General features: G+C 66.8%; 2 protein-coding genes across 2 annotated transcripts in view; both read right to left on the reverse strand.

Moving 5' to 3' along the window:
• Window positions 1-5,073: 5,073 nt before the first annotated feature.
• Window positions 5,074-22,112, reverse strand: part of TNNI2 (troponin I2, fast skeletal type) — an 89,061-nt gene continuing 72,022 nt past the window's right edge. Inside the window, exons 2-6 of the mRNA XM_057317325.1 lie at window positions 6,116-6,159; window positions 5,898-6,026; window positions 5,685-5,774; window positions 5,398-5,574; window positions 5,074-5,266 (exon numbers count right to left, since the gene is read on the reverse strand). Of these exons, the coding sequence (XP_057173308.1) occupies window positions 5,171-5,266; window positions 5,398-5,574; window positions 5,685-5,774; window positions 5,898-6,020 (486 nt within the window). The 5' untranslated portion in view covers window positions 6,021-6,026; window positions 6,116-6,159 and the 3' untranslated portion in view covers window positions 5,074-5,170. The remainder of the gene's footprint in view (window positions 5,267-5,397; window positions 5,575-5,684; window positions 5,775-5,897; window positions 6,027-6,115; window positions 6,160-22,112) is intronic.
• SYT8 (synaptotagmin 8) lies at window positions 9,075-11,214 on the reverse strand. The gene is given in 9 exon segments (XM_026482868.2): window positions 9,075-9,269; window positions 9,271-9,297; window positions 9,397-9,530; window positions 9,614-9,719; window positions 9,803-9,970; window positions 10,044-10,211; window positions 10,335-10,437; window positions 10,841-11,012; window positions 11,115-11,214. Coding segments are annotated over 9 exon segments (1,167 nt in total). The 5' UTR covers window positions 11,209-11,214.

The raw sequence follows: 22,112 nt of genomic DNA on the forward strand, positions 1-22,112 counted from the left end.
CTCCGTCCTCACTCCAGTCCAACCCTGGGGCCGCTGTGGGTGGGGAGGGGGCTCTGCCACTGTTCTAGGACCCCAGGCTTCTGCTTCCTGAGGACCTCAGAGTCCCCAGCTAGCAGAGGAGGGACAGGGAGACCGTGAGGAAGGCTGGGGGGTCCAGGGGCCAGCCTGGACACACACACCAGTGAGAGCTCAGGGTCCAGGCCTCAGTGGCCCCCCAGGCACGGGCCCGGGAGGGAGAGGGCAGCAGCGGAGCCAGCCAGCCAGCTCGGGCCTCAGCCCCTATGAGACACGGGGGAGAAGCAACGAGAAGTCAGGGTGCCCAGGGTGCACTGGGGGTCCAGGAGGTGCGGTCAGCAAGCTCAGGCACGAAGCAGGGAATGTCTGGGTGGGAGATGATTCCAGACGAGGATATCCCAGGCTGGAGGCACAAGGGAAAGCCAAGGTGTCCAGGGGCGGTGGTGTGGACGAGCTGAGCTCCCACAGGCAGGGGTGGAGAGGACGTCTTTCCCCCGCTCCAGCGTCCTGGGGGCCGATCACTCCGCAGGCATCCACAGACACTTGGCGGGTTTGCTGTGGGGTAGCTGGGGCAGCTCTGGCCCCCTCCCTCCATCACTGACAGCTGGGTCCTGGAGTCGGGTGTGAGGAGCGTGAGGAGGCGGCCAGGGGATGGCTGGGGACAGGAATTCTGACAGGGAGCCAGGGATGGACAGGTTGGGGACGCCGAGCGGATGTCCCCCCTCGCCTGGTCGTTCAGGGAGGCACGTGTTCTCTTCCTCCGTTTTACAGTTGGGGAGGGCCAGTCAGGGGAGGTGAGAGCCCACGGCTGGAGCCCCTGGGGCCAGGTGAGCATGGAAGAGACCGCCGAGCAGAGGAGGGTCCCTGGGGTGCGGCTCCTGGGGTGTGGGCGCTTGTGGGAAGGGGTGGCAGGCGTCAGGGTCTGCTCTGTGGCCTCTGATTTGGAGGACGTGGGCTCAGGTCACTGGTGCGTGAAAGGGTCCTAGAGGGGCCTGCTGGGGCGGACATAGGGGTCAGCAGGGGGGTGGACTGGTACCTGTCTGTGCCTGGAGGTGCCAGAAATCCCCTCCGGAGCAGGGCAGGAGGGCCCCTCCCCAAGGCTGGCCTTGAGAGACTCAGAGGTAGAGGGTCCCAGGGGACCGTGGGTGGGCACGGGGGCAGAAGCTGTCTGGAGGGTCTTCCTGTGAGCTGGGCCTCCTCCCAGGACAAAGGCTTTGCGTCCAGCAAGGATGCTGGTGATGGGGGTGGTTGGGAGCTGGGGGGAGGCAGGTGGCCCATGTGACTGTCGGGGACTGGAGCCAGGTGAGCAGACGTGTGTAACCCCTGGAAGCCTGCTTGGACAGTGGACGCCCAGACTCCTGCCCCACCAGAGGGCCTACCTCCCTTCCAGTGTTGGTCCTCCAGGCCCTCGGGGCTGAGGGCTCATGGAAGCCTTCTTGGAGGGGATGACATCGAAGGTGGGGTGGGGGTGGCCAAGGGAACGCTCAGAGATGCTTCCGGGCCCAGTGCTGAGGCAGGTGTGGCATCTGTGAGGCTGGGGGTGAGCCTCCTGTCCCCCCACCTGGCCACCCAGTGAGGCAGATGCTCCATTCTCCAGTTTCGTGGTGGGGGAAACTGAGACCCAGCAGCCCGTCAGGAGGAGTCAGAGAGGCAGAAACAGGACCGGGAGACAGTGGGGGACAGGGAGGCCCTATGAGGGGCAAAGGCAGGTCTGGGCCCAGACAGAGCAGTGCTCAGGGACCAAGGAGAGGACAGGTTGCAGGGGTGAGGCTGGCTGGGGAGAGGGCTGGGCAGTGGTAGGCGGATGCTTGCTCACAGGGGACCTCTGGCTCCAGGGCCCCACTCGGACTTCCCCTGGGCTGGCAGGGGTGGAGGTGAGGGGGGTGGGGAAGCCCCTCTGAGTCCTGCCCTGTACTGGGAAGTCCCTGTGCCGCGCCCACTCCAGTCCTCCCAGCTCCAAGGTGGCCTGGCCCCCCTGCCCTGCCTCCTGGGCCCGCCTCCACTCAACCCCCTCCCCGCCACCTCTTCCAGGGAGGGGTGCGGAGTCTCTGCCTGCCGGCCCTGTGGTCCTCCCCCGGTGCTTGCCTGGCCTGGCCACACCCACGTTCCCACGTCCCACATCACCTGTTTTCATCGTTGCTCAAGAATTTCAGTGTTTCAGTGGGCAAAGAAAAGTTTCACATCGGAGACATTATTTCAAATTTACAGAAAAGTTTCAAGAGTAAGAATAAGACGAAGAAGGGGCGCCTGGGAGGCCCAGTCGGTGAGGCGTCTGCCTTCCGCTCAGGTCATGATCCCGGGTCCCGGGATCGAGTCCAGCATCAGGGTCCCTGCTCCGCGGGGAGCCTGCTTCTCCCTCTGCCTGCCGCACCCCCTGCTTGTGCTCACACTCTCTGTCTGACAAATAAATAAAATATTTTTAGAAAGAAGAAGAATGCAGAGAAGACCAGCACATCACCTACCTGACTCACCCGGCTGCCTTCCCGTCCGCCCTGGCTCCTTGGCGCCCGAGGTCTGCATGGCCTGCTGCCTGGAGACCAGGCGTAGGTGTCCTGCCCGCCCACGGCGCAGACCTGGGTGCAGTCCTTTCAGCACAAAACCCCACTTCCGTTGCACCTGCCGCACCGTGTCCTTGTCACCGGCTTCCTCACTTAGGTCACTGCTCCCCCAGCTCAGCGCTCAGCCCCTCCTCCCCGAGGCCTTGTGTGCAGGATGCTGCTGGGGACCAAGTCCTGGGCACTGGGGTGCTCCTTGCCTCTCAGCCTCATGGCCGGCAGACAGGGAAGGGCTATGGGCACAAACCCGCCCCACACAGGGGCACCTTTGCCCACCTGCACACAGGCCAACCTCGCCCACCCAGGCCCTCCTGTCCTTGACCTCCAGCACTTCCATTCCAGACAGCTCACCCTTCCCGGCCACAGCCCAGCTCAGGTCCCCCCGGGGCTTCCTGGGGCTGCGAGTCCACCCTGACCTCCAGCGTCCCCCACGGGGCAGGCTGTGTCACCTGCACCTTTGCTGCCCTCCTCCGCCCTTCGGGGGCCCTTCCTGGGCAGCGTGTGGCTCGGACCTCCAGGAGCAGCGTTCTCCTCCCCTCCCCTGCCTGCCCATCATCGGGGCATCCCCTGGCCCTCACTTCTGAGGACGCGCAGACCCCCATCTCCAGGCCAGACCCCTGCATCCAGCAAACCCACAGCCGAGAGCCGGCCCCTCCACCTATTCTGAACCCCTCCCTGGAGAGCAGCCCCCAGCCTTTCTCCTCAGCACGGGCCTGCCATCCCACCTGCCTTCTCCACCAAGTCCAGGGACTCTGCCTCTTATGTATCTCCCCATGGGCCCCTGCCCTCCCAGGAGGTGGCCGTGGTTCCTACACCCTCTGCCACTCCAGCCCCTGTTTTCTACCCCCTGGAGATCTTTCTACAGTGCAGAGCCCTCCCCACATGCTAGGTGCTGGGCCACACACTTGGCAGAAATCCCGCCCGAGGCCATGTGTCTGCAGGCCCTTTGCCCTGGGCACCAGGACAGCCGGGGGAGGAGGGGCAGGGAGGCACGGAAGGCCAGTGCAGAGCCAGTCTTGACGTTTGCTTGTTGGTCTGGTTTGCCGTGTCCTCCCTGCCTCATTCACTCACTCACGTGGTCATTAGAGAGTGTAACAAACACCCGCAGATCCACTTCCCAGTCCAAGACTTCCAACATTCCCCCAAACCTACCGGGATCGAGGTGCTTCCCTTCTATCTGTCCTGTCTCGGACCCTCGCCCTGGGGGGATCGTTACCCAGAACTTTGTTTTCACATTTCCTTGACTTTAAAAAAAACTCATTTCACCACACAGTGAGTCTTCCCAAACCCAGGGACCTGAGTCTTGTGGGAGCCGGGTCCCCAGTGTCCCTGCCTCCCTCTCCTGGCAGGCACGGCCCCTGGGCGGCTGCCCGGGTCACTCTGTTGGTCGGTGGTGGGGCACTGCCTCTGTTGTCTCTCCAGCCACCAAAACCCGCTCCTTGAATCCCCACGCTCAGCTCTACGTGGATGCTCAGAACACACCGGGGTCCTCCCCACCCCACCTGCGGGCGCATGGGCCCCGGGGTCGACTAGACTGGGTCCCAAGCTGCAGGATCTGCAAGGAGGGCCTTCAGGGAGCCCCTCGAAGGACGGCCGGATTCCTGGGCTGCTGTGGGGCCCGGCAGCAGAGCTCAGGCAAGGCCACAGGGCAGCTGACGTGGTCCCTTGAGGTGGCCCAAGGCCGACGGCATACCCTTCCCGTGTCCAGCCGCTGGGATGTCCAGAGGGCAAGGGCACAGCGGGCAGCCTGGCCTCCCTGGGCACCCCTCCAAAGATCTGAGTGCAGGGACCTTGGCGGGTCACCGTGTCATTCCCCACATAGGAGGTGGGACAGAGGTGGCCTTGCTGTGACGGTCCTTGTCAGGGCCTGTCTGGGACATCGTCCCTTCATGTGTGAGGAGGGCCATGGCCTTGGGGAAGAGCAGAAGGCAATGTAAGCCCTCCCCCTGGGCCTGCTGTGGGGCCAGGGTGGCCTGTCATTGGTCCCCAGGCAGGAGTGAGGACCGCAGCTCGGTGTGTCCCTGCTCTGCGGGCACAAGCCACCCTGAGAGCCGTCTGACTGCAGACTGGGCCGTGTGCCCCAGGGGAGGAATGGGGGCTGCCCACGTTTCATGGGGAGGGCATGCCTGCGTGGCCCCCGGGCGGGAATCATGCCGCGTGGATAGGGTCTCTGGGCCAGGCGGGTCCCCTCGGGATGACCGTGCAGTGTGCAAATGCTCCGTCTTAGCTCTGGCGCAGGCGGGACTCAGGCCAGCCACCTCCAGGCCCGCAGGTCGGGCGTGTCCAGGGCAAGCCTGGGGAACACCCGGGGGTGACCACACCGCACAGCCCCAGGGTGCAGGCTGGGTGGATTCCAGCCCGGCAAGCGCCCCAGCCCCAGCTCCGCCTGCTGTGCGCGCTGTCCGAGGGCCGTCCCAGGCTTCCCCGGCCTGTGGCAGTTTGCGGGGTGCCCGGAGGCAGTCTGCGGGCAGTGAGGCTGGGCAGGACCAGACCAGACGAGTCATGGGGATTGGAATCCTTTATTGACCACTGAGGGAGCCGTGTCCCCTCTCACTCTGGGCGGGGGGGCACCAGGCTGGGCGGGGGGGGTGGCGGGCGGCCTAGGACTCGGTCTCAAACATCTTCTTCCTACCCTCCATGCCAGACTTCTCCTCGATGTTCTTCCGCCAGTCGCCCACGTCGCGCAGGTCCCGTTCCTGGGGACGGGGTGGTGCAGAGCTTAGGAAGAGGCTGCAGACCACCCCAGCCTCAGTTTCCCCCCCTCCAGAGGGAGGAGCTGGCCGGTGGTGCTGGGTGGCCCTGCGAGGCGGACGGGACCACGGCCTACCTTCTCTGTGTCCTCCTTCTTGACCTGCTTCAGGTTGGCCCGGAGGTCCATGCACACCTTGTGCTTGGAGCCCAGCAGCGCCTTGAGCATGGCGTCGGCCGACATGCGCACCCTTCTCAGCGGGGGCCTCTTGAACTTGCCTCTCAGGTCGAACAGCTTCTGGTTCATGTCTTCCAGCTGTGGGGGGGGGGGGGGCGTGCGCTGGGTGGGGGCCGGCCGTGGCCGGGCCCCCCGCCGGCTCGGAGCGCCCCTTGCCGCACCCCTGGTCCCGCCCCTCGCCCGCTCACCTCCTTGGTGCTCTTCTGGACCCTCACTTCCATGTCATACTTCTCCTCCTCGGCCGCGTCGATCTTGGCGTGAAGCTGTTTGCAGAGCTCCTGGGGGTGGGGGCAAGAGGTGGGGGGTGGGCAGCGGTCCGCCTGCCCTCCGCCTGCCCTGACCACCTTCTTCACCAATGGGGACATGAGGCAGCGGGCAGGAGCGTGGCTTGGGGAGGGTACCTGCACTTCAGACATGGAGCCAGGCAGGTGCAGTGGGGGGCAGTGCTCGGACAGGTAGTTCTGCTTCTCCGACTCACGGCGACTCTTATCCTTCTCCAGCTCCGTGGCGGCGATCTGGAGCATGACGCTCTGTGGGGGCGGGGGGCGGGCCAGTGAGGGATGGTGGGCGCGCAGCCCGGCACACACCCCAGGACGGCCACCTCGGGGGCAGCACCTACCTTCAGGTGTTGTCTCCGGGCCGTGATGGCTCTGTTGCGTTTCTGCGGGGTTGGGGGGAGCAAGCAGAGTCAGGGCCCATCTGGGTCCCCGGGACCCCCACATCCCTCCACGTTCTCCCACCCAGGCCAGTGGGCCCTGCCTGGGGGGCAGCTGGACCTGGGGCTCCTGAGGCCCTGCTGGGGGGCCGGGCCCAGGATACCCGTGCCCAGCTGGCAGGTGAGGTCTGAAGGCTCAGGGGTGTGGGGAAGGGGCCGTGCCTCAGGGGCAGTGGGAGGGGCGGGGGATCCCGGCAGGGCCCAGGAGGTGGGGGGAGCAGTCGGAAAGAAGAAGCGATTCTGGTGACCTGCCCACAGCCCCACTTCCCCTGCCCCGTGGGGCTCGGAGGCCACTTCCTCTGTTTCGTCAGTGTCTCTCGGTGTCTGGGTGGGGCACTGTCACAGGGGAGGGCTGGCCAGCTTCCCTTGAGCTCCGACCTCTGACCTATCCCAAGTAGGGGGTCCTGTCCCCTCTGTGTTTCATGCCCCCAGGCCCCCTCCCACCCCAAGCAGGTACTCACCTCCTCACTGTCCCAGGGAGGGGGCAGGTGGGGTAGTGGGGAGAGAAGAGAGAGGTTAGGGACATGGATGGGGCAGTGTGATGGGGTGGGTGGGGGCGGGAGGTGACCAGAGCAGGCTGGGGAGCTGCAGAGACCCCCACCCTGGTGGGGGAGGGTGGGAGTGTCAGGGGCCTGGGCTGGGGGCTCCACTTACTCCCCCATCCTGAAGTCCTGGGCTTAGAGCCTGCGGGAGAGAAAAGGCCTGGGCATGAGGGCCACGGTCCCCGTTCTGCCGTGACACCAGCCACCCAGGTTGGGGGGGCAGCCCTCACACCAACCCTGCCCCCTGTTGACCTGCCCCCAGCTCCAACCTCCTTGGAGCTCCTTGGAGGCACTGTCTTGAGATTCCCAGGGTGAGAAGAGGAGAAAGTGTTCCTGAAATGTCCCGGGCAGGGCCTGGGTTGGTGCAGCTGTCCCGGGGGGGGGGGGGGGGATAGGCCAGCACAGGTGGCCACCAGAGCCATCCAGCTATTTTTAGTTCTGTTCCTTCGGCTTCGGGCCCAAGTGCATGCAAGAAACGGCTCCCCACCTCAGCCTGGGGTCCCTTGGCCCGTCGAATCTCCTCCTTGTGTCCCACCCAGAAGTGAGGCCCTGTGATCAGGGGGCTGTCCACGACCCCTGCCCCCAGCCGCCTCCCAATTTATCTCTGTCTGGCTCCCAGCTCCATGGAAGCCCCCCAGAGAGGGCTGCTGGAGGCGGCCCCCAGCCCCCAGGACCCCCACCCTGGGACGTTGTCCTGCAAGCTAGCTCAAGAAGTGCCTGTCCTCGGCCTGAGCTGGCCGGGCTGGCCTCACCTAGCGTCTGGGCAGCAGCGCTGGGAGCGAGGTCAGGCTGGTAGCGGCAAGTTGGGCTGGTGGGCCCAGGGGGAGGGGTATAAATGGCCTCCCCCAGGCTGGGCCCCTGCTCAGAAAGGGCATGGAGCCCTCCTCAGACCAATGGGGGCACAGGGGCCTCCCCACCTGCCCAGGCCGCCTGGCCCGGCCCAGCCGCGTGTTGTCGTCCAGTCCAAGAAGTCTTGGTGTGGGTGGAGGGGGGGATGCCGAGGTTGGGTTGCTCTATTTAGAGCTCAGTGACAAGTTCGAGAAGCCTCCCTTGTTCTTGCAAGGAGCCTCTGGTCAGCTGTACGTGGCTTTGTTGGGTCACCGCAGGGCACAGCTGAGGGGTCAGCTGAGGGGTCACTCCGGTCCTAAGCCAGGGTCCACACCTCGGTTTCCCCTCTGCTTCCCCAAGGGGGCCGGCTTCCTGGGGTGGAGCAGCTCCCCTGCAGCTCACCGCGGCCTTTGAGCTGGGCCAGGTGTCCCAGGCACCCAGGCATGAGCCGGCCACATCCCTTCTTCCTCCGGGCTGGCTCCAGCTCGGGGGCAAGGCCTGGATCCCCAAATGTGGCCCACGGCAATGGCCCGGGCCCTCTGAGTGGGGGCTCCTGCCCCCCCGCTCTGCTGGATCCTGTCCTCTGGGATCAGGAGGGAGGGCGCCTGGACGTGCAGCGGGCCGGAATGCCCTGCCCTGGGGCGGTTCCTGGCTCACTCAGAACTCGTCCTTCAACCCAAGGATGGTGGCACCACCCGCCTGGGAACCTCTCCCTGACCCGAGGGGCCTGGGGCCCGCCTGGCTGCCTGGGCAGGCCCGCACTGCTGCCCTTCTCACCCTGGCCCCGGGCCTGCGCCCCCCGCCCGGGTCCCCACCCCGCAGAGACATCCGGAGGACCATGACTTGGCACCCTCTGAGCTGGGGGTGCGTGGCCCCAGCCCTGCCGGCCTCACAGGGCCGTGGGGAGGGTCAGGGGGAGCTAAAGCCGTCCAGATGTGTGGGGATTAGAGCCGCATTCCTGGCCAGGGCTGAGCCCCCAAGGCCCCGGTTGGCTTCCGAAGACATCTACTGCCCCCTGCCGTCTCAAAGAGGACGTCCCGCCGCAGCCGCCGTTGGAAAATGACGGGGGGAGGGCTAAAGCGGCCCCTTGGGTTGGGGTCCTTTCCTTCCACTGTCACCACCCCCCAAATGCCTCCTGATGACCCCGTGTCCCCATGGGACCGGCAGCAGCCTCCCTCCCCGACCCTGCAGCCTCACGGACAGGGAGGGCCGCCTACCTCTCCACACTGTCGGGCCTGGAGGGGACCCCTTCACCTGCTGAGGGGCCAACCACCGGCCAGAGGCTTCAGGGCCCGGTGGAGCCTGGAGAGAGTCCTCTCCCCGCAGCAGGGATGGGGGAGCCCCTGACCCCACCGTGTCCCCACGGGCTCAGGAAAGACACTGAGCCACAATAAGAGGAGGCATTTACTGCAGTGGTCACCCAGGGCAGCCTGAACAGCAGCCACACCTCAGTCCCGGGAGCCCGAGGCACGGGGATGCTTTCCCGGGCCGGGCTAGGGCATGCGCAGGTGGGGCTTCAGGGCCAGAGCTCGGTCCACCTCCCTGGCAGGCCGCAGGTGATGCCACTGGGCAACAGGCCGCCGGGCATGGGCCAGCATGTCTGCCCAGTGCTGCAGGGGCTGACCAGAGGCCCGGGCGCCGAACAGCACCTTGCCCATGGGCTCAGCCCGAAACTGTGGGCCCCGGGGCCCAGACAGCCAGCACCAGATCCACGTTCTGGGCAGAGACAGGCGGAGGTGCATGGGGGAAGAGAAAGACAGAGGTTGGTTTGGCCCCAGGGGTGGTCCCGCCCACCCCTTCCTCCAGGCAGCCCACCTGGATCTGTCTGAACGGCTCGAGGAAGGTGGAGGCCTCGTTGAAGTAGGGGGAGGCTGTGCCCTTCCGAGTGGACATCTTTCTCTTCCTCCACTTTCTCTGGTTCAGCATGAGCTGGACCTTCACGTGGGGGTCTGGGCAGGCGAAAGGGATCAGAGGTGTCCCAGGTCCGAGGGCCGAGCACAGGGCCATGCAGAGGGGCAGGTACGGCTCTCACCTGCCAGGCCCAGGCTCAGGCCTCGCGCCTCCAGCACGACCACGGTCAGCCAGCCCGAGCTGGGTACGTACCGGAGCGAGAAACACAGCTCTCCTGCCAGCTCGGCCTGCAGGCAGTGAGAGGGCCCTCGGCCTCCCCTGCGACACCCAGAGCAGGGCCAGGCTGGAGCCCAGCAGTACGCGGCCTCACCTCCACGGTGCCCGGCGGGCCCAGCTGGTACCACTGCTCCAGGACGTGCTGCCGGTCGACGGCGCCCAGCGGCAGGTGGAGCTCGGCCAACGGCTCGTGGGCAGAGAAGCGCTCAAAGCCCAGCACGCACACCTGCAGGGCGGTCCGAGGCAGCGCTTCCTGCGGCACCTGCGGGCAAGGGTGTGAGCTGGGCTTCACCCGCACCCGGGCTGGGCCCCCGGCCCACCCAGCCCAGATGCACGTGGAAGCAGCAGGTCTCCTGGAACGTGGGGCAGAGTGTGCCGCGGTGCACCTTCATCTCGTGCCTGCACCCTGCCTGGGCGGAGAGGCTGACGCGGGCGTAGGGGTCTGCCGTGCCGCCCGGGCCACAGGCCCTCAGGTCCACGGCCTGCTTGAGGCCCACCTTGATCTGGGAGTCAGGGCTGGCTCAGCCCCAGGCCCTCCCTGGTCAGCCCCGCGCACAGGGCCTGCCCGGCACCCAACCCCTCCCTGAACCCACAGACCTTCTGGGCCTGCAAAGGGGGCCCCGCACCTCCTGCCTTCCAAAGTCATACTCCAGGGAGAGCTGCAGGCGCCCCCAGTGCTGGGGCCCCCCCGGGGCCTTGTCTGAGTTATCCATGTCCGGTTGTACCAGGGGTAGGTAGGGAAAGGTGATAGGTGCTGCTGGGACGCCCGGGCGGCCACACAAGGGCTCAAATCCTCAGCTCGGCTCTGTGAGACGGGGCTGACCTGACACGTCTCCCCCAAGCACATCTCCAGCACCGCTGCCTTCCTCAAGAACGCCTGCGGCTCCCGTGACCCGTGGACCAAGCTCTGTGGCTGGCACGCAGCACCTCCAGGCCTGAGTCCCACCTGCCTCCCTGTCTACTGCCTCCCTCTCACCTTTGCTCCTCACTTCCCTGCCAGGAGGGCCCTCCCTGCCTCTGCTCCAGGCCGACGAGACCATCGTGGGGGGCTGACGCTGGGCATGAACTGACCTCGGGGACGGCCCAGCCGGAGCTGGGCCCCGGGGAGCGCTGCTGCCCGCTCCTCACCAGGTGGGTGCTGGTGGTGGTCCCTTGAGGACCACCCAGGCCCAGAGCCTCCCTGTCCCTGGGCTTCCTCCTGCGGCCATGGTGACAGCGGAGGCAGCAGCAGAGAGCACAGAGGAGTCAGGAAACCGTGAGCACGCCAGCAGCCACAGCGATAGTGACAATCGCCCAGCAGGGCCCTGGGGGTGGGCGCAGAAACGGAGGTGAGATGCCTCCGTGGACAGCAGCTGCCCCCATCGGGCCCGCCGTCCCCACGCCCCTCCCAGGGTCCCACAACTCACAGGGGATCCTGGGGATGAGGTCCGGAATGAGCCCAGGTACAGCTGTGGTGCCCGCCAGGGCCGGGGCACTGTGGGGCTCCGGGGGGTGCCCCATCTTCCCTCCCTGCTGGCTGGGAGCAGACAGCTGGGATGGCCGGCTCACCTCTGGGGATGACCCCTCCGTCCCCGGCCCACTGCCCCACCTGCCCAGCAGCAGCGGGCCCAGGGTCTGCCTGGGCAGGGAGGCCTCCTGGGGTGGCCAGGGGCGAGGGCTCTGAGTGGAGCCAAGGGGAGGGAGGCGCTGGGCTCTGGCCGAAGTGCCGGCTTGGCTGCCACAGGCCCAGCCTCCTGGCCACCTCCCCAGCCCCCAGCCCCAGCCCCAGCCAAGCAGGCCAGGCTTCCTCGTACGCAGCCTCCTCTTCCAGGAAGCCCCCTCCTTCCAGGCCTCTCTCCCCTGGGCTCTGGGCCCCGCCTGGGGGCTGTTGTCGGGGTCCCGACTCATCCCTGGCCCTGACCTTAGGCCCTCCCTGGTTTGTCGGTCACACAGGTGGAGCCCTGTTCACACACGTGGGCCAGCCCGGGAGCGATCGGGGACCGTGGAGATGGGGGCTCTGCCGGGGTCATGGGGGCACTCAGGGGGAGGAGTGGGGGTCGGCTGCTGGGGGGAGCTTGTCCAAGCAAGCCTGGGCTGAGGATGCGTTCCCGGCATGGGCGCCATGCCAGCAGCGCCTGGGGAGCAGGGCGAGGTGGGGGCAGGCAGGGACAGGGTGAAGCTGGGAGCGGCCCGAACATTCCTTGTAGACTGACTCAGCAGCCGCTGCCCAGACCTGCCCACCTGCCGACTTGCCACCCTTCTTGCTGGTGGGAGGGAAGGTGGGCCTGGCGCAGCCTACCTGCCTGGGGCCCGGGGCGGAAGCACACCTGGCCAGCCCGGGCTGGCTGCTCCCACCCACATCAGGGACTGGGGATTCAGAGCAGAGGGCCGGATACCACAGTGGGGCACGCTGGGACCCCAGACCCACGGGCACTCCCGTGGCTCAGCTCCTCCTGGCCTCCCCTCCTCTGGGGAGCACTGGCACCCAGAGTCACGGTTCCTCCAGCCAGGGGCTCCTCCTCTTCCTCCACAAAAGCCTGCTACCCCTTGACCCAGGGGCTCGGTCCAGGCCACTCCCTCCAGGAATAACCAGGCAGCGGGGTGGGATCCCCTCCCTTCTGCACCCCGCATGGGGAGAGACAGAAAGGAGACCCAGCCTGATTCCACAGATGACACCCACGTGCACGGCCCCGATGCCCCCTCCCCAGCAGGCTGGGCAGAGGCCTCCCCGCTCCCAGAACCATCCTGACCCTTCAGAGTTCCGTGGAGGGAGTTTCCGCTCAGGGAGCGCCCAGGCCCCAGTGTCCCGCCTCCCAGGCCGGCTGTGTCACCATCAAGGGGCTGAGTGTGCACTGTGCCTGTGGGGCCTTGTGCAGATGAGACGGTGACAGCTGAGAGAGAAGCAGAGGGCCAGGGAGCCGCAGCAACAAGAAGGGATGAGGAGGTGGGCCCCCACCCGGGAGGAAAGCACTCAGAGGGAAGGGCCCCGGGCCTGGCAGAACGCCCACCATTGCTGTCTTGAAATTCTAACCATTTTGAACCAAAGGCTGCACGCTTTCTGCATGGGCCCTGCAAATTACGGAGCCGATTCTGGGGGGTTCCCTTTGGGTGAGCCACTGCCACGGAGTGCGGGTGCTCAGGGGAGCCCACAGGCCTCCAGGCCCTCTGTCCGCAGGATGCTCCGGGCCTGCTCCGGCTCCGGCTGGCGGAGGACCCCGGGGGCAGCGGACGGCCTGAGGGCTCCTGGAGGTCCTGCAGGGTTCCTGGAGCCGGACTCCGGAGGCCAAACCCAGAGCCCCCTGCTCCCCCATGGAACTGAAAGTCAACGTTGACTTTCTGGAAAGCCAGAGCCCGTGTGACTGCTGGAATTGAAGTCGATCATTGAAGACTTTCTATGGTTGAGAATTCCAGGTGCAATGTCAGCACGGAAACTGTGTGCGCATGTGTGTGTGTGCCTGTGCGTGCGTGTGCCCCCCAGCCGGGGACAGGGCCAGGCACGGAGTCGCGGGGGTTTGGGGCTGCAGACCTGGCAGAGTTCCGGGCCATCCAAGAGAAGGCCGACCCCGAGACCACAGGACGTGTCTGGAGGCTGGCCCCGGAGGGCCCCAGGATGCTGGGGATGCCGGCCACAAGCGCTGCGGGGCCCCCAGGCCTGGGGGTAGGCACAGGGTCCCTCAGGACCTCCAGGTCCCCGCGGTGGTGCAGGTGCAGGCGGACACGCAGCCACCAGGTGGCGCCGCCAGCCCCACAGGACCCAGCCCGCGGTCCAGCTGCCAGAAAGCACACCGGAGAACCCGGGGCAGGCAGGTAGCCCCGGGCGACTCTCCAGGCCCTGGGACGCTCCTGCAGCCCTCCTGGCCTGGGGCTGCCTCCAGGGCTGCCTTCCCGCCCACAGCTTCCTGGGTCCACCCCTGCTCCGTCTGGGGTGGCCTAGCGGGGAAATCCCTCTCTAGTGTTAAGGCTTTTTTTCCCAGGAAAGGGAGCCGGGCGTCCTTCCTAAGTGGACTCTCTGTCCCAGGCACGTGCCGTGGGACGCTCCCTCCTGCCACCGTGCAGACGCAGCTTGTGACTCCTGTGGGGACAGCATGGCCTCCTGGCCACCTCCCTGCACGCACGGGGCTTTGCTCCCGCTGGTCTGGCTCAAGCTGTCCTTCCATCCCATCCCCATCCTTCTCACCCTTTAAAGCCTTCATGAGCCTCACCTCTTCCAGGAAGCCACCCCCACCCCGTCACTCCCCAGCCTCCGACCTGACTTTCCTGGCAGTTTGTGCTGGACCCACCCTGCCTCGTCCGCTCAGGAACCCCAGCTCTCCCTGGTGGAGGGGCTCTTGTCAGTGTGGGCCCAACACCCTGAGAGCCAAGCCGACCAAGCCCGTCCATCATCAGTCTGACTGGAACTGTTTAAACTAGGGGAGCAGCTTTCTGCGGGCCCCCTCAGGAGAGCAAGGCTCCCCACACGCCGGGGGGTGGCAGCCCCCCAGGTGTGACATGTTCTCACCTCCGCCTGCACTTCCTGCGGCTGGCCTGGCCTCCAGGCCTTTCTCTACCCCAGGCACGGAGGACCGTGCTGGGAGCCGTGGCCGGGTCTCCGGGGAATGAGAAGGGCGTCTTGGTGGGGGAGGGGGTGTGAGAGGCAGGGCTTCGGGGAGCCCCACCTCGGAGCCGGAACTGCTGGCCCTCAGGAACCAGGGAACTCCCTTGGGAGGGGGGTCCACCCTGAGACCCAGGCGCCAGGCGTCCAGGTGCGGGGCCACCCCGAGGGGTCCCTCTGGGGACGCTGGGGTCTCTTCATCCTCCCAGGGGCCTTGTGAGAGGGGGCGACGGCCTATTTGGACTGAACATTGGGAGGGGCCGTGGGCCGCGGGAGGGAAGTCAGGCTGGACTTGGTCTGAGAAGTTCCTACACCAAGGGGGGTGCACTGAGTCATGAGGACGTCTGGGTTTGGAGGAGCATAGCTTTTGGGTGCCGCTGGAACCGGGTGCATGGCACACACGGCGTGGCCGGGACTGCGATGCGCGTGCAGGGCCGGCCGGGCGGCGCGGTCACCAGGTGACTCTCTGAGCCTGCCTGCTCCTGCCGATGCTTGGGCTTCCGGAGCCCAGAGAACCTTCTGGAGGTCACTTTATCCATGCCTCTGCCTCCAGCTGGGCCGGTCCCGTTCCCAGAGGTCTCGGTTCCCGGCGGGCCAGTGGCCGGAAGTGCTCGCCCGCCTCCCCCCTGCGCCTCCTGCTCCAGCAGACTCAGCAGGGCCATGAACTCAGTCGCCACACGACTCTGGCCAGCTCATCTGGTCCAGTCATTCCGGCCCCGGTCCCTCCCTAGGCCCAGCCACGAGTGGCCCTCCCAGGCCAGGCTGTCTCTCTGAACCCGTTCCTGCTGCGGCCAGACTCGGGGCTGGTTAATGCTTAACAAGAGAGCCGGTGACCCCGGGGCGGCCAGCCGGGCTGGTTGGGCAGGACTTCCGGGAGGCTGCTGCGGGGACACAGCAGGTGGGAAGCAGGCGAGCCGGTCACGCACGGCTCTGGGGACACATCCCCCTGTACGGGGCTCGGCTCTTTCTCCGAGTCCAACCCAGCGAGGGGGATCTGGAGGAAGGGCTAACAGCACGGGGACCAGGGGCAGCCGGCTCCCGTGTTGGGGGGAAGACGCAGAACCAGCCGCACGTTGCTGTGGGGTCCTGGCGTGCAGCGAGCACATGGCCCCCGCGTGCGACTCTCCCCAGCCCCACTGTAGGGTCTTTGTGCCTTTCCCAGGATACGGGCGCCTCCATGGCGAGACGGGCGTCTGAGGATCCAGGGCAGGAAGGGGAAAAGCAAACAGAGCTGGCAGCCCCCGGCCAGCCCTGCGGCCCCCGAGACGGCGGCTTGGCAGCCAGCAGCCACATGGAGGCCCTGGCGGGGCTCCTGGACGGGGGTGCTTCCTTTGAGGTTGCCTGGGGAATGTTTGAGGTTGGAACTCATGGCAAATGCCGGCTCGGGGTAGCCGGGAGCTGTTGGCACGGAACCGCGAGACGTGCCAGGACAGCACGTGTGCACCCTGCCCGCGCTGACCCCGGCGGCCGCCCCCCACTCCTCCGGGCCCCGGGGTGCTCGCCTTGCTGCGGCCCCGGGTGGCATGGGGTGCCCTGTGCCCATTTGCTGGCTGTCGGCCTGCTTGTGCCCCAGTGCTGAGATTCTGGCTATCCGCGCCCTCTTCATCAGGGGTGCCCGTACCCCATCATCTGAGCCTCCGGGAACCTGCAACCCCCGGTGCCCCATGCCTCTGGACACCGACACTGAGGTGCTGGCTCACAGAGCTTCGCTCCCTTCTTCCGGAAGTCTCTGTGAGCCTGGATTTCTGGGGGACGTGGACCCTGCTCTGTGGAGTGTCTGGGTGATTTATGCCCCATTCACCCGGAAGTTGGCAGGTACCTTCCTCATCGTGGGACGGCATGTGCAGCTTGGAATCCATTGACCAAAGCCCGCATGTCAGAAAACTGGGATTCTCTGTGACCCGGGCATCGGGGCCCTCCTGCAACCGCTCTTGCCCCTCCCCACGAACTGCCCCTCCTGAGGGCTTCTGGGACCATGCAGCCTGGTTCCTCCACAGCTCTGGGAGGGCCCTCTTCACCTGCTCTCAGGGTCTCTGTTCATCGGGGGGCACCCCCAGCATCGGGGCGAATACCTGGGGACATGCCTGGCCACCTGAGCATCTGGCGGCCTTCTTCCCCTACAGCCGAGGTCTTGGGCACCAGGACTGTCCGTTCTGTGGTCACCAGGTGCCTGGACAGCCTGTACCCACTTGTCGGCCCCTTGGGCACCTGGATGCCTCACTGACACGTCTCCCGTAGGCCGGAGCGCCGGGCCAGGCCTAGTGGCCTCGTTCCTGTGGTTTGGGCGCCCCGTGCTCCAACCACCCCTTGCCTGTGCGTGTCACCTTGTCTCTGGCCACGTGCACTACTCATCTGCATGCCAGGCCATCTGCCTGCCCTGCCGCCCAGGTGTCTGGCATGTCCATCCTAGGCCTCCCACAAGCTGGGCCCCACCCCAGACAGGCCTGGGGTCCTGAACCCTCTCTGCCTGAATATGGAGTCCTGTCCCCATTACACTGAGTGTCTGCGTTCTGGAGCCCATTAGTCTGAGAGCCTGGGTCCCATACCCCATATGCTGGTGTATGTGGCTCCTGTACCCCGATAGCCGGAGTGGGTCCTGAACCCCCTCAGCTGGAGCATCTGGCTTCCTATGCCCCCACTCCCCACCCCCCGGCTGAAACGCTGAGCTGTCCACCCCACACGCCTTACCATCTACAGCCTGGTAGCCGGCCATCCGTCCTTGTGGATTCTGTTCTTGAGGCTTTGGGGCCTGGACCCCGTTCCCTGGAATATGGGGCAACTTCTCTGCCCTCCCAGCCCCCTCCGCCTTTCTGAGCTGGATGGCGTGCGCCCAGTCCGGCTGGGAGACTGCAGACCTGGAACCCCACCAGTCCCGCATCTGGCTGTCTCGGACCCCAGGCACGTCACACCTGGCTTACGGGAGGCGGCCGCCTCCTGCCCCTCTGGCCAGGGGTCTGGCTGCCCCATCTGGGTCACCGGGACACGGTGCAGCGGGCACCCCGCACCCGAGCTCTGTGTGGCTCTGGGTAACTGCCCGTGTCTGCAGCCCGCTCGCCCGCACAGATGGGGACCTGGCACCTGCCACCCTGAATTCCTGGATCCCACCACCCGCCTCTGCATATGCGTCTGGCCCCCCGTTCCCCAATCCTCCCAATCTGGCTGCACCGTTCATCTGAAGGCTCGGGCCCCAGGGACCTACCGCCCTGAGTCTCTGAGTGTCCAACAGCCCGTACCCCACTCTTCCAAATGTCTCAGCGACGGGACTTTGACCATCAACCTGACGGTGTTCTGCCCCCCGTTTCCAGGGCCTCGGGGCCGTCCTCCCCCAGTCACTGAGCATTGGCGCGCTGGCTCCCACGCCCTCTTCTCTGGCTGCCGGACCCCAACGTCATCAGGGTCTCAGGCAGCCTGGTCCCCCACCACCTGCCTCTCACACAGGGCCACATCCCGACACCCAGGCCCCATCTTTGGACGTCTGGTGCCCGTTCGTGGGGGGCTGGCCTGCAGAAACCATTCAGACCCATCCCAGCGTCTCCGTGCTGAGCTCCTGCACAGGCCGGCTGTGCCTTGCTGTCTAAACGTCTGGAGGTCCTGTGCCCCTTCCTTGGGGGTCTGAAACCACCACACTTCCTGAACGTCTGAGGGGTATGACCCCCACCGGTGCAAGGGTCTGGGTCCTGGCCCCCCGACCGTGCACAGCCGATGCCCGTGCCCCGCGGATCCAGGAATTGAGACTGGCCCTCTGACCATGGATATCTTGATACCCACCACGGGGATGTCTGGGTCTGCAGCTTGCATCCTACTCCTGAGTGCCCGAATCCCGTGCACTCAGGACTCTGGGTTTTGGGGCACTCTGTTCCCCTTTCACCGGGGATTTTAGCAGCATGTACCCTCAGCGGCCTACACCCCACACCTCACGTAGGCCCATGTCCCCGGGTCTCGGGCCCCACCAGCCAGTTCCAAGTTCCACCGCGTCTTTGGACGCCCGCGGCCCATTCATGGGTGTCCAGCCTGTGTGAGCCCATTCATCTTGTCCCAGCGCCTCTGTGCCCTATTCATGCGTGGCTCTGGGCAGGCTGCACCCCGTCCGCCCACGTCTCAAAGACAGTCTGTGCTTTGTCGTGCCCGTTCCAGGAACAGCTGCGGCGCGGCCAGCAGGCACATTCCGGGGTTTGGCCGAAGGCCAATGCAAACCCTGGTATTGCTGGCACTGGCCGCCAGCAGGGCAGGGGCGGGGGATGGCCGTGGGGAGGGGAGACTGGGGACCCTCGGTTTGGGAGCATGCGATCAAAGCCTTCCGTACACGGTGCACGTCCCGGACAGGCTGCCAGCAGGAGCGGCTGTGTGCACGTTCCAGACCCCTCCACCGAGCCCGCCATTTCCTGCCGGGAAGGGTGGGGGCAACCCGGCTGCCAGGATTGTCCCCTTCAGCTCGGGGCCGGGTCCTGGGGTCCCAGGCCAGGGGTGGGGGCGGAGGCTGCTTGGAGGGGTACCATCCCTGGAGGCTGCAGACCCCTGGCCACTAGGTCAGCCATCTCCGCACCTGGGGGCCGTGGGGCCTACAGGAAGATGGGCCCCTCGCTCCGGCACCCCCTCCCCATCTGGCTCTCTTTGGAGCTGGCCTCGCTCTGCTTCCATTGTCTCTCTGCCTGTGTCAGGAGTAGGAAGGGAGTATGCATGTGACCTCTTCTTGCCCAGGGGGTTCCCCACTTCCCTGGGGTCCCCCCTATGAGCCAGGACCCAGATGTACCCCCTAGGGCCCCTGTGCGTGAGAGGCCTGGTCTGGGACATGCAGGCTACCTGGGTGTCAGCGAGGGGAGCACACACAGGCCTGTGTCCTCTGGGTGTGAGCCGGGTCTATCCAGGCTTTCCTGTCCAGGCTCCCGGGGTGGGGCAGTCTGCCTTGTGGTCTCTGGGGTGTCTCTGGGTGGACCCCTGCCTCAGGACCCCACAGGTCCAGGCTGGAGCATCCCGGCTCTTCCAGGCCTTGCTGTGCTTGCCTACCTCCCTCAGTCTCCGTGGGCCCCCGGCCCTGCCTCATCCCACTCCCTCGGAGCCCAAAGACTAGCCACCGACTCTGTTCCCACCACACCGCTGCCCCCAGCCTCCCCCCGGGGTGTGGCAGGCCCCCCGGGTTTCTGGCCAGTTGCACAGAACCCCATTCTCAAGCATGTTTGGGGAGGTGGCAGGGGGACCTCGGGCCATGGACCCAAGCCTGGGGGGCACCGTGCACTTGTGCACAGGTCTGCAGCAGGCGTACCCCTCCCCGGGCCACCTCCCGGGTTCCTGGGCTGCTGGGACACCCCCGTCGGGTGAGGCCAGTGAGCAGGGCACACCGAGCCTGCAGTGACCGACACATCTCGGCGCTCGCGGAGACTCCGCAGTGTGGACCGTGGGCCGGGATTGTGAAGCCTCGTAACGGAGACTCAGGGAGCGAGTCAGGGCGCCCACAGGCCGCCGCTCCCACCCTCATCCCCGTGCAGCCGCGCTCCAGGCCTAGAGCCTCTGCTTCCCCCGAGCCCGCAGCTCTCCCCGCCCCAGCCCTCGCTCGGGTTTGGGGTGTCCATGAGGCACGTCGGGGGCTCCCTGGCCTCCCTCCCAGCATGCAGCTGGCATTCTGCAGGTGATTGTGAGGACTGCTGGTTGGCCCGGGACCCTCCCCACAGGTCCCCCCTCTTGGACCTCTCCCTGCCCCACAGCCGCCACCCCCAGATCGGCTGGAGTCCCCTGGAGAATGCAGGCCCCCTCTGTGCGCCCTGGCCCAGGAGGTCGGGCTGGGGCCTAGGTGGCGGGGTGGCCGGGGCAGGGCCAGATCAGCCAGGTTCCAAGCTCCCCCTGCTGTCCGCTGGCCGCTCCTGGAGGCAGCCTGACCTCCCGCTCCCGCCCGACCCTGTGCTCCCTCCCTGCCCGCCCAGCCTGGCTCCGCCTGCTGCCCAGCCCTGGCCCGGCCGCCCTGGCAGGCGTGTGGGCGCCCCCTTCCGTACACACGCCTCTCGCTGGGCCCCTTCAGCACAGGCCGCAGCCTGACCCTCTTCCCAGGACCCGTCCGGGGACCCCAAGCCTCCAAAACTCTCCATCCTGGGGCCCCTCCCCACAGAGGTGCCATTTGGGGACCCTTTCCTGGATCACAGGCCCCCCCTGGGGGGCTAGTCTGAGCAGTAGCCTCTGACCAGAGGCCTGCCCAAGCAGCTTTTCAGCCTGGGACCCCTCCTGCCCCCCGACAGGCTCAGGGCCCGGCTGGCTGGGACCCCAGGTGAGCTGGGTCATCATGGAAAGAGGTTTGATCTCCTGATCTCAGGCCTTCCCTCCAGCCCCCCATCCAGAGAGCCACCTTACATCCTAGATATGGAGGCATCACGGCCAGGGATGGAGCTCTGGGCGGCTGGGAGGGAAGGAGGAAGGAGCCCAGGAGGCACAGGGATGCTACCCAGCATCCAGACCCTGGGACGGGCTGGGACAGGGTTCCCATCAGCTCACAGGTGGAGGAACATCTCCTGGGGGTGCAGGTGGGGTCACGAGGTGGTGAGTGGCCTAGGCAGAGGAGCCGTGAGGATGGTGGTGGGGCAGCGGGTCTGGGGAGGCCGCCGGGACAACGGGAAGATGCTCCGGCCCACCGGACGATGCAGAGGGGCCTCCCCTCCCTCAGTTACGAGGGGCCGCCATGCGGCCAGCCGGGGGCCGTGGAGCCTGCAGGTTGCTCCCGGGAACACAGGGACGACGGCGCACACACGCACGTGCTCTCTCAAGGGGAGCTGATGCCCCGGAGGCCGCCCCCGGACAGCTCATGCCTCCGCCCTGCACTGCCCCAGACGCACACACCCGCTCTGGGCGGCAGGAGACCTGACCCCACAGAGGCCACCAGCTCCAGCCCACCTCGCTGCCCAACTGCACCTTCGCACACAGACGCCCGTGGGCACTGCTCCCGTGGCGAGCAAGTGCTCTCTCTCGGGCACTGGCCAGGCAGCCTGGGCTTCTCCGGCTGCCTCCGCCCCTGCTGCGAACTGCTGGACCACAGCCCTGGGCCCCAAACAGCTCACGTGGGGTCTCACGTGGCCAGCACCCAGCCCAGAACCAGCCTCGTCCCGCGAGCTGGGGGAGAGGCCCCCTCTGCCCAGCCCCCCGCTGCCCTAGGCAGCCTCCAACCTCACCTCTCTCTGACCCTCCAGCACCTCGCGCTCCAGCCACATCTGCAGGCTGAGAGCCCACCCTGGCCCGGGCCGTGCTCCTCACCCTATGCCAGCCTCTCAGCCCAGCCCCTGGCCTCCAGCAGCCCCTTGGGCCTCTCTCTCCTCTGACCCAGACCCGGCCAGGGGCGAGAGACCGCTATGTGGACCCTGACCTTGGGAAAAGGAACTCCCCGGGTCCGAGCAGGTCCACCCCATCGACTCCTAGAGCTGGGGCTCAGGGATGCTGGGCCCAGACCCCCGCTGAGGCAAATCAGGGAACAGACTGCCCGTGGGCAGGGCACCTCGGGAGAGGCCTGGCCTGCGCTGGGTGGGGCCCAAAGCCCTGGTGGGAAAGGAGATGGGGAGGCAGAGGGTGGGGGCCGCCGGCTCAGCACAGAGGCAGTGGCGCAAACCCAGCGGGCTGCATCTGGCCATGGGAGCCCTGGGGCTCCACCAGCACGGCCCCTTCCTCGCAGGAGCCCCTGACAGGTGCCCGGCTACCCTCCCCATTTACCCCACTGTTTGTCCCTATCCTGGCTTTGCACGGAGATGGTCCAGGATGTGCTCAACACAAGCAGGCCGAGGGCTGGTTCCTGCTGAGGCTGCAGGTTTGGGAGGCCGTATGTCCCAGGACAGGGACCCCAGAGGGCTGGGGCCTGGCCTGGAGG

Source organism: Ursus arctos, unplaced genomic scaffold, assembly GCF_023065955.2.
Source record: "Ursus arctos isolate Adak ecotype North America unplaced genomic scaffold, UrsArc2.0 scaffold_23, whole genome shotgun sequence".
Classification (NCBI taxonomy): domain Eukaryota; kingdom Metazoa; phylum Chordata; class Mammalia; order Carnivora; family Ursidae; genus Ursus; species Ursus arctos.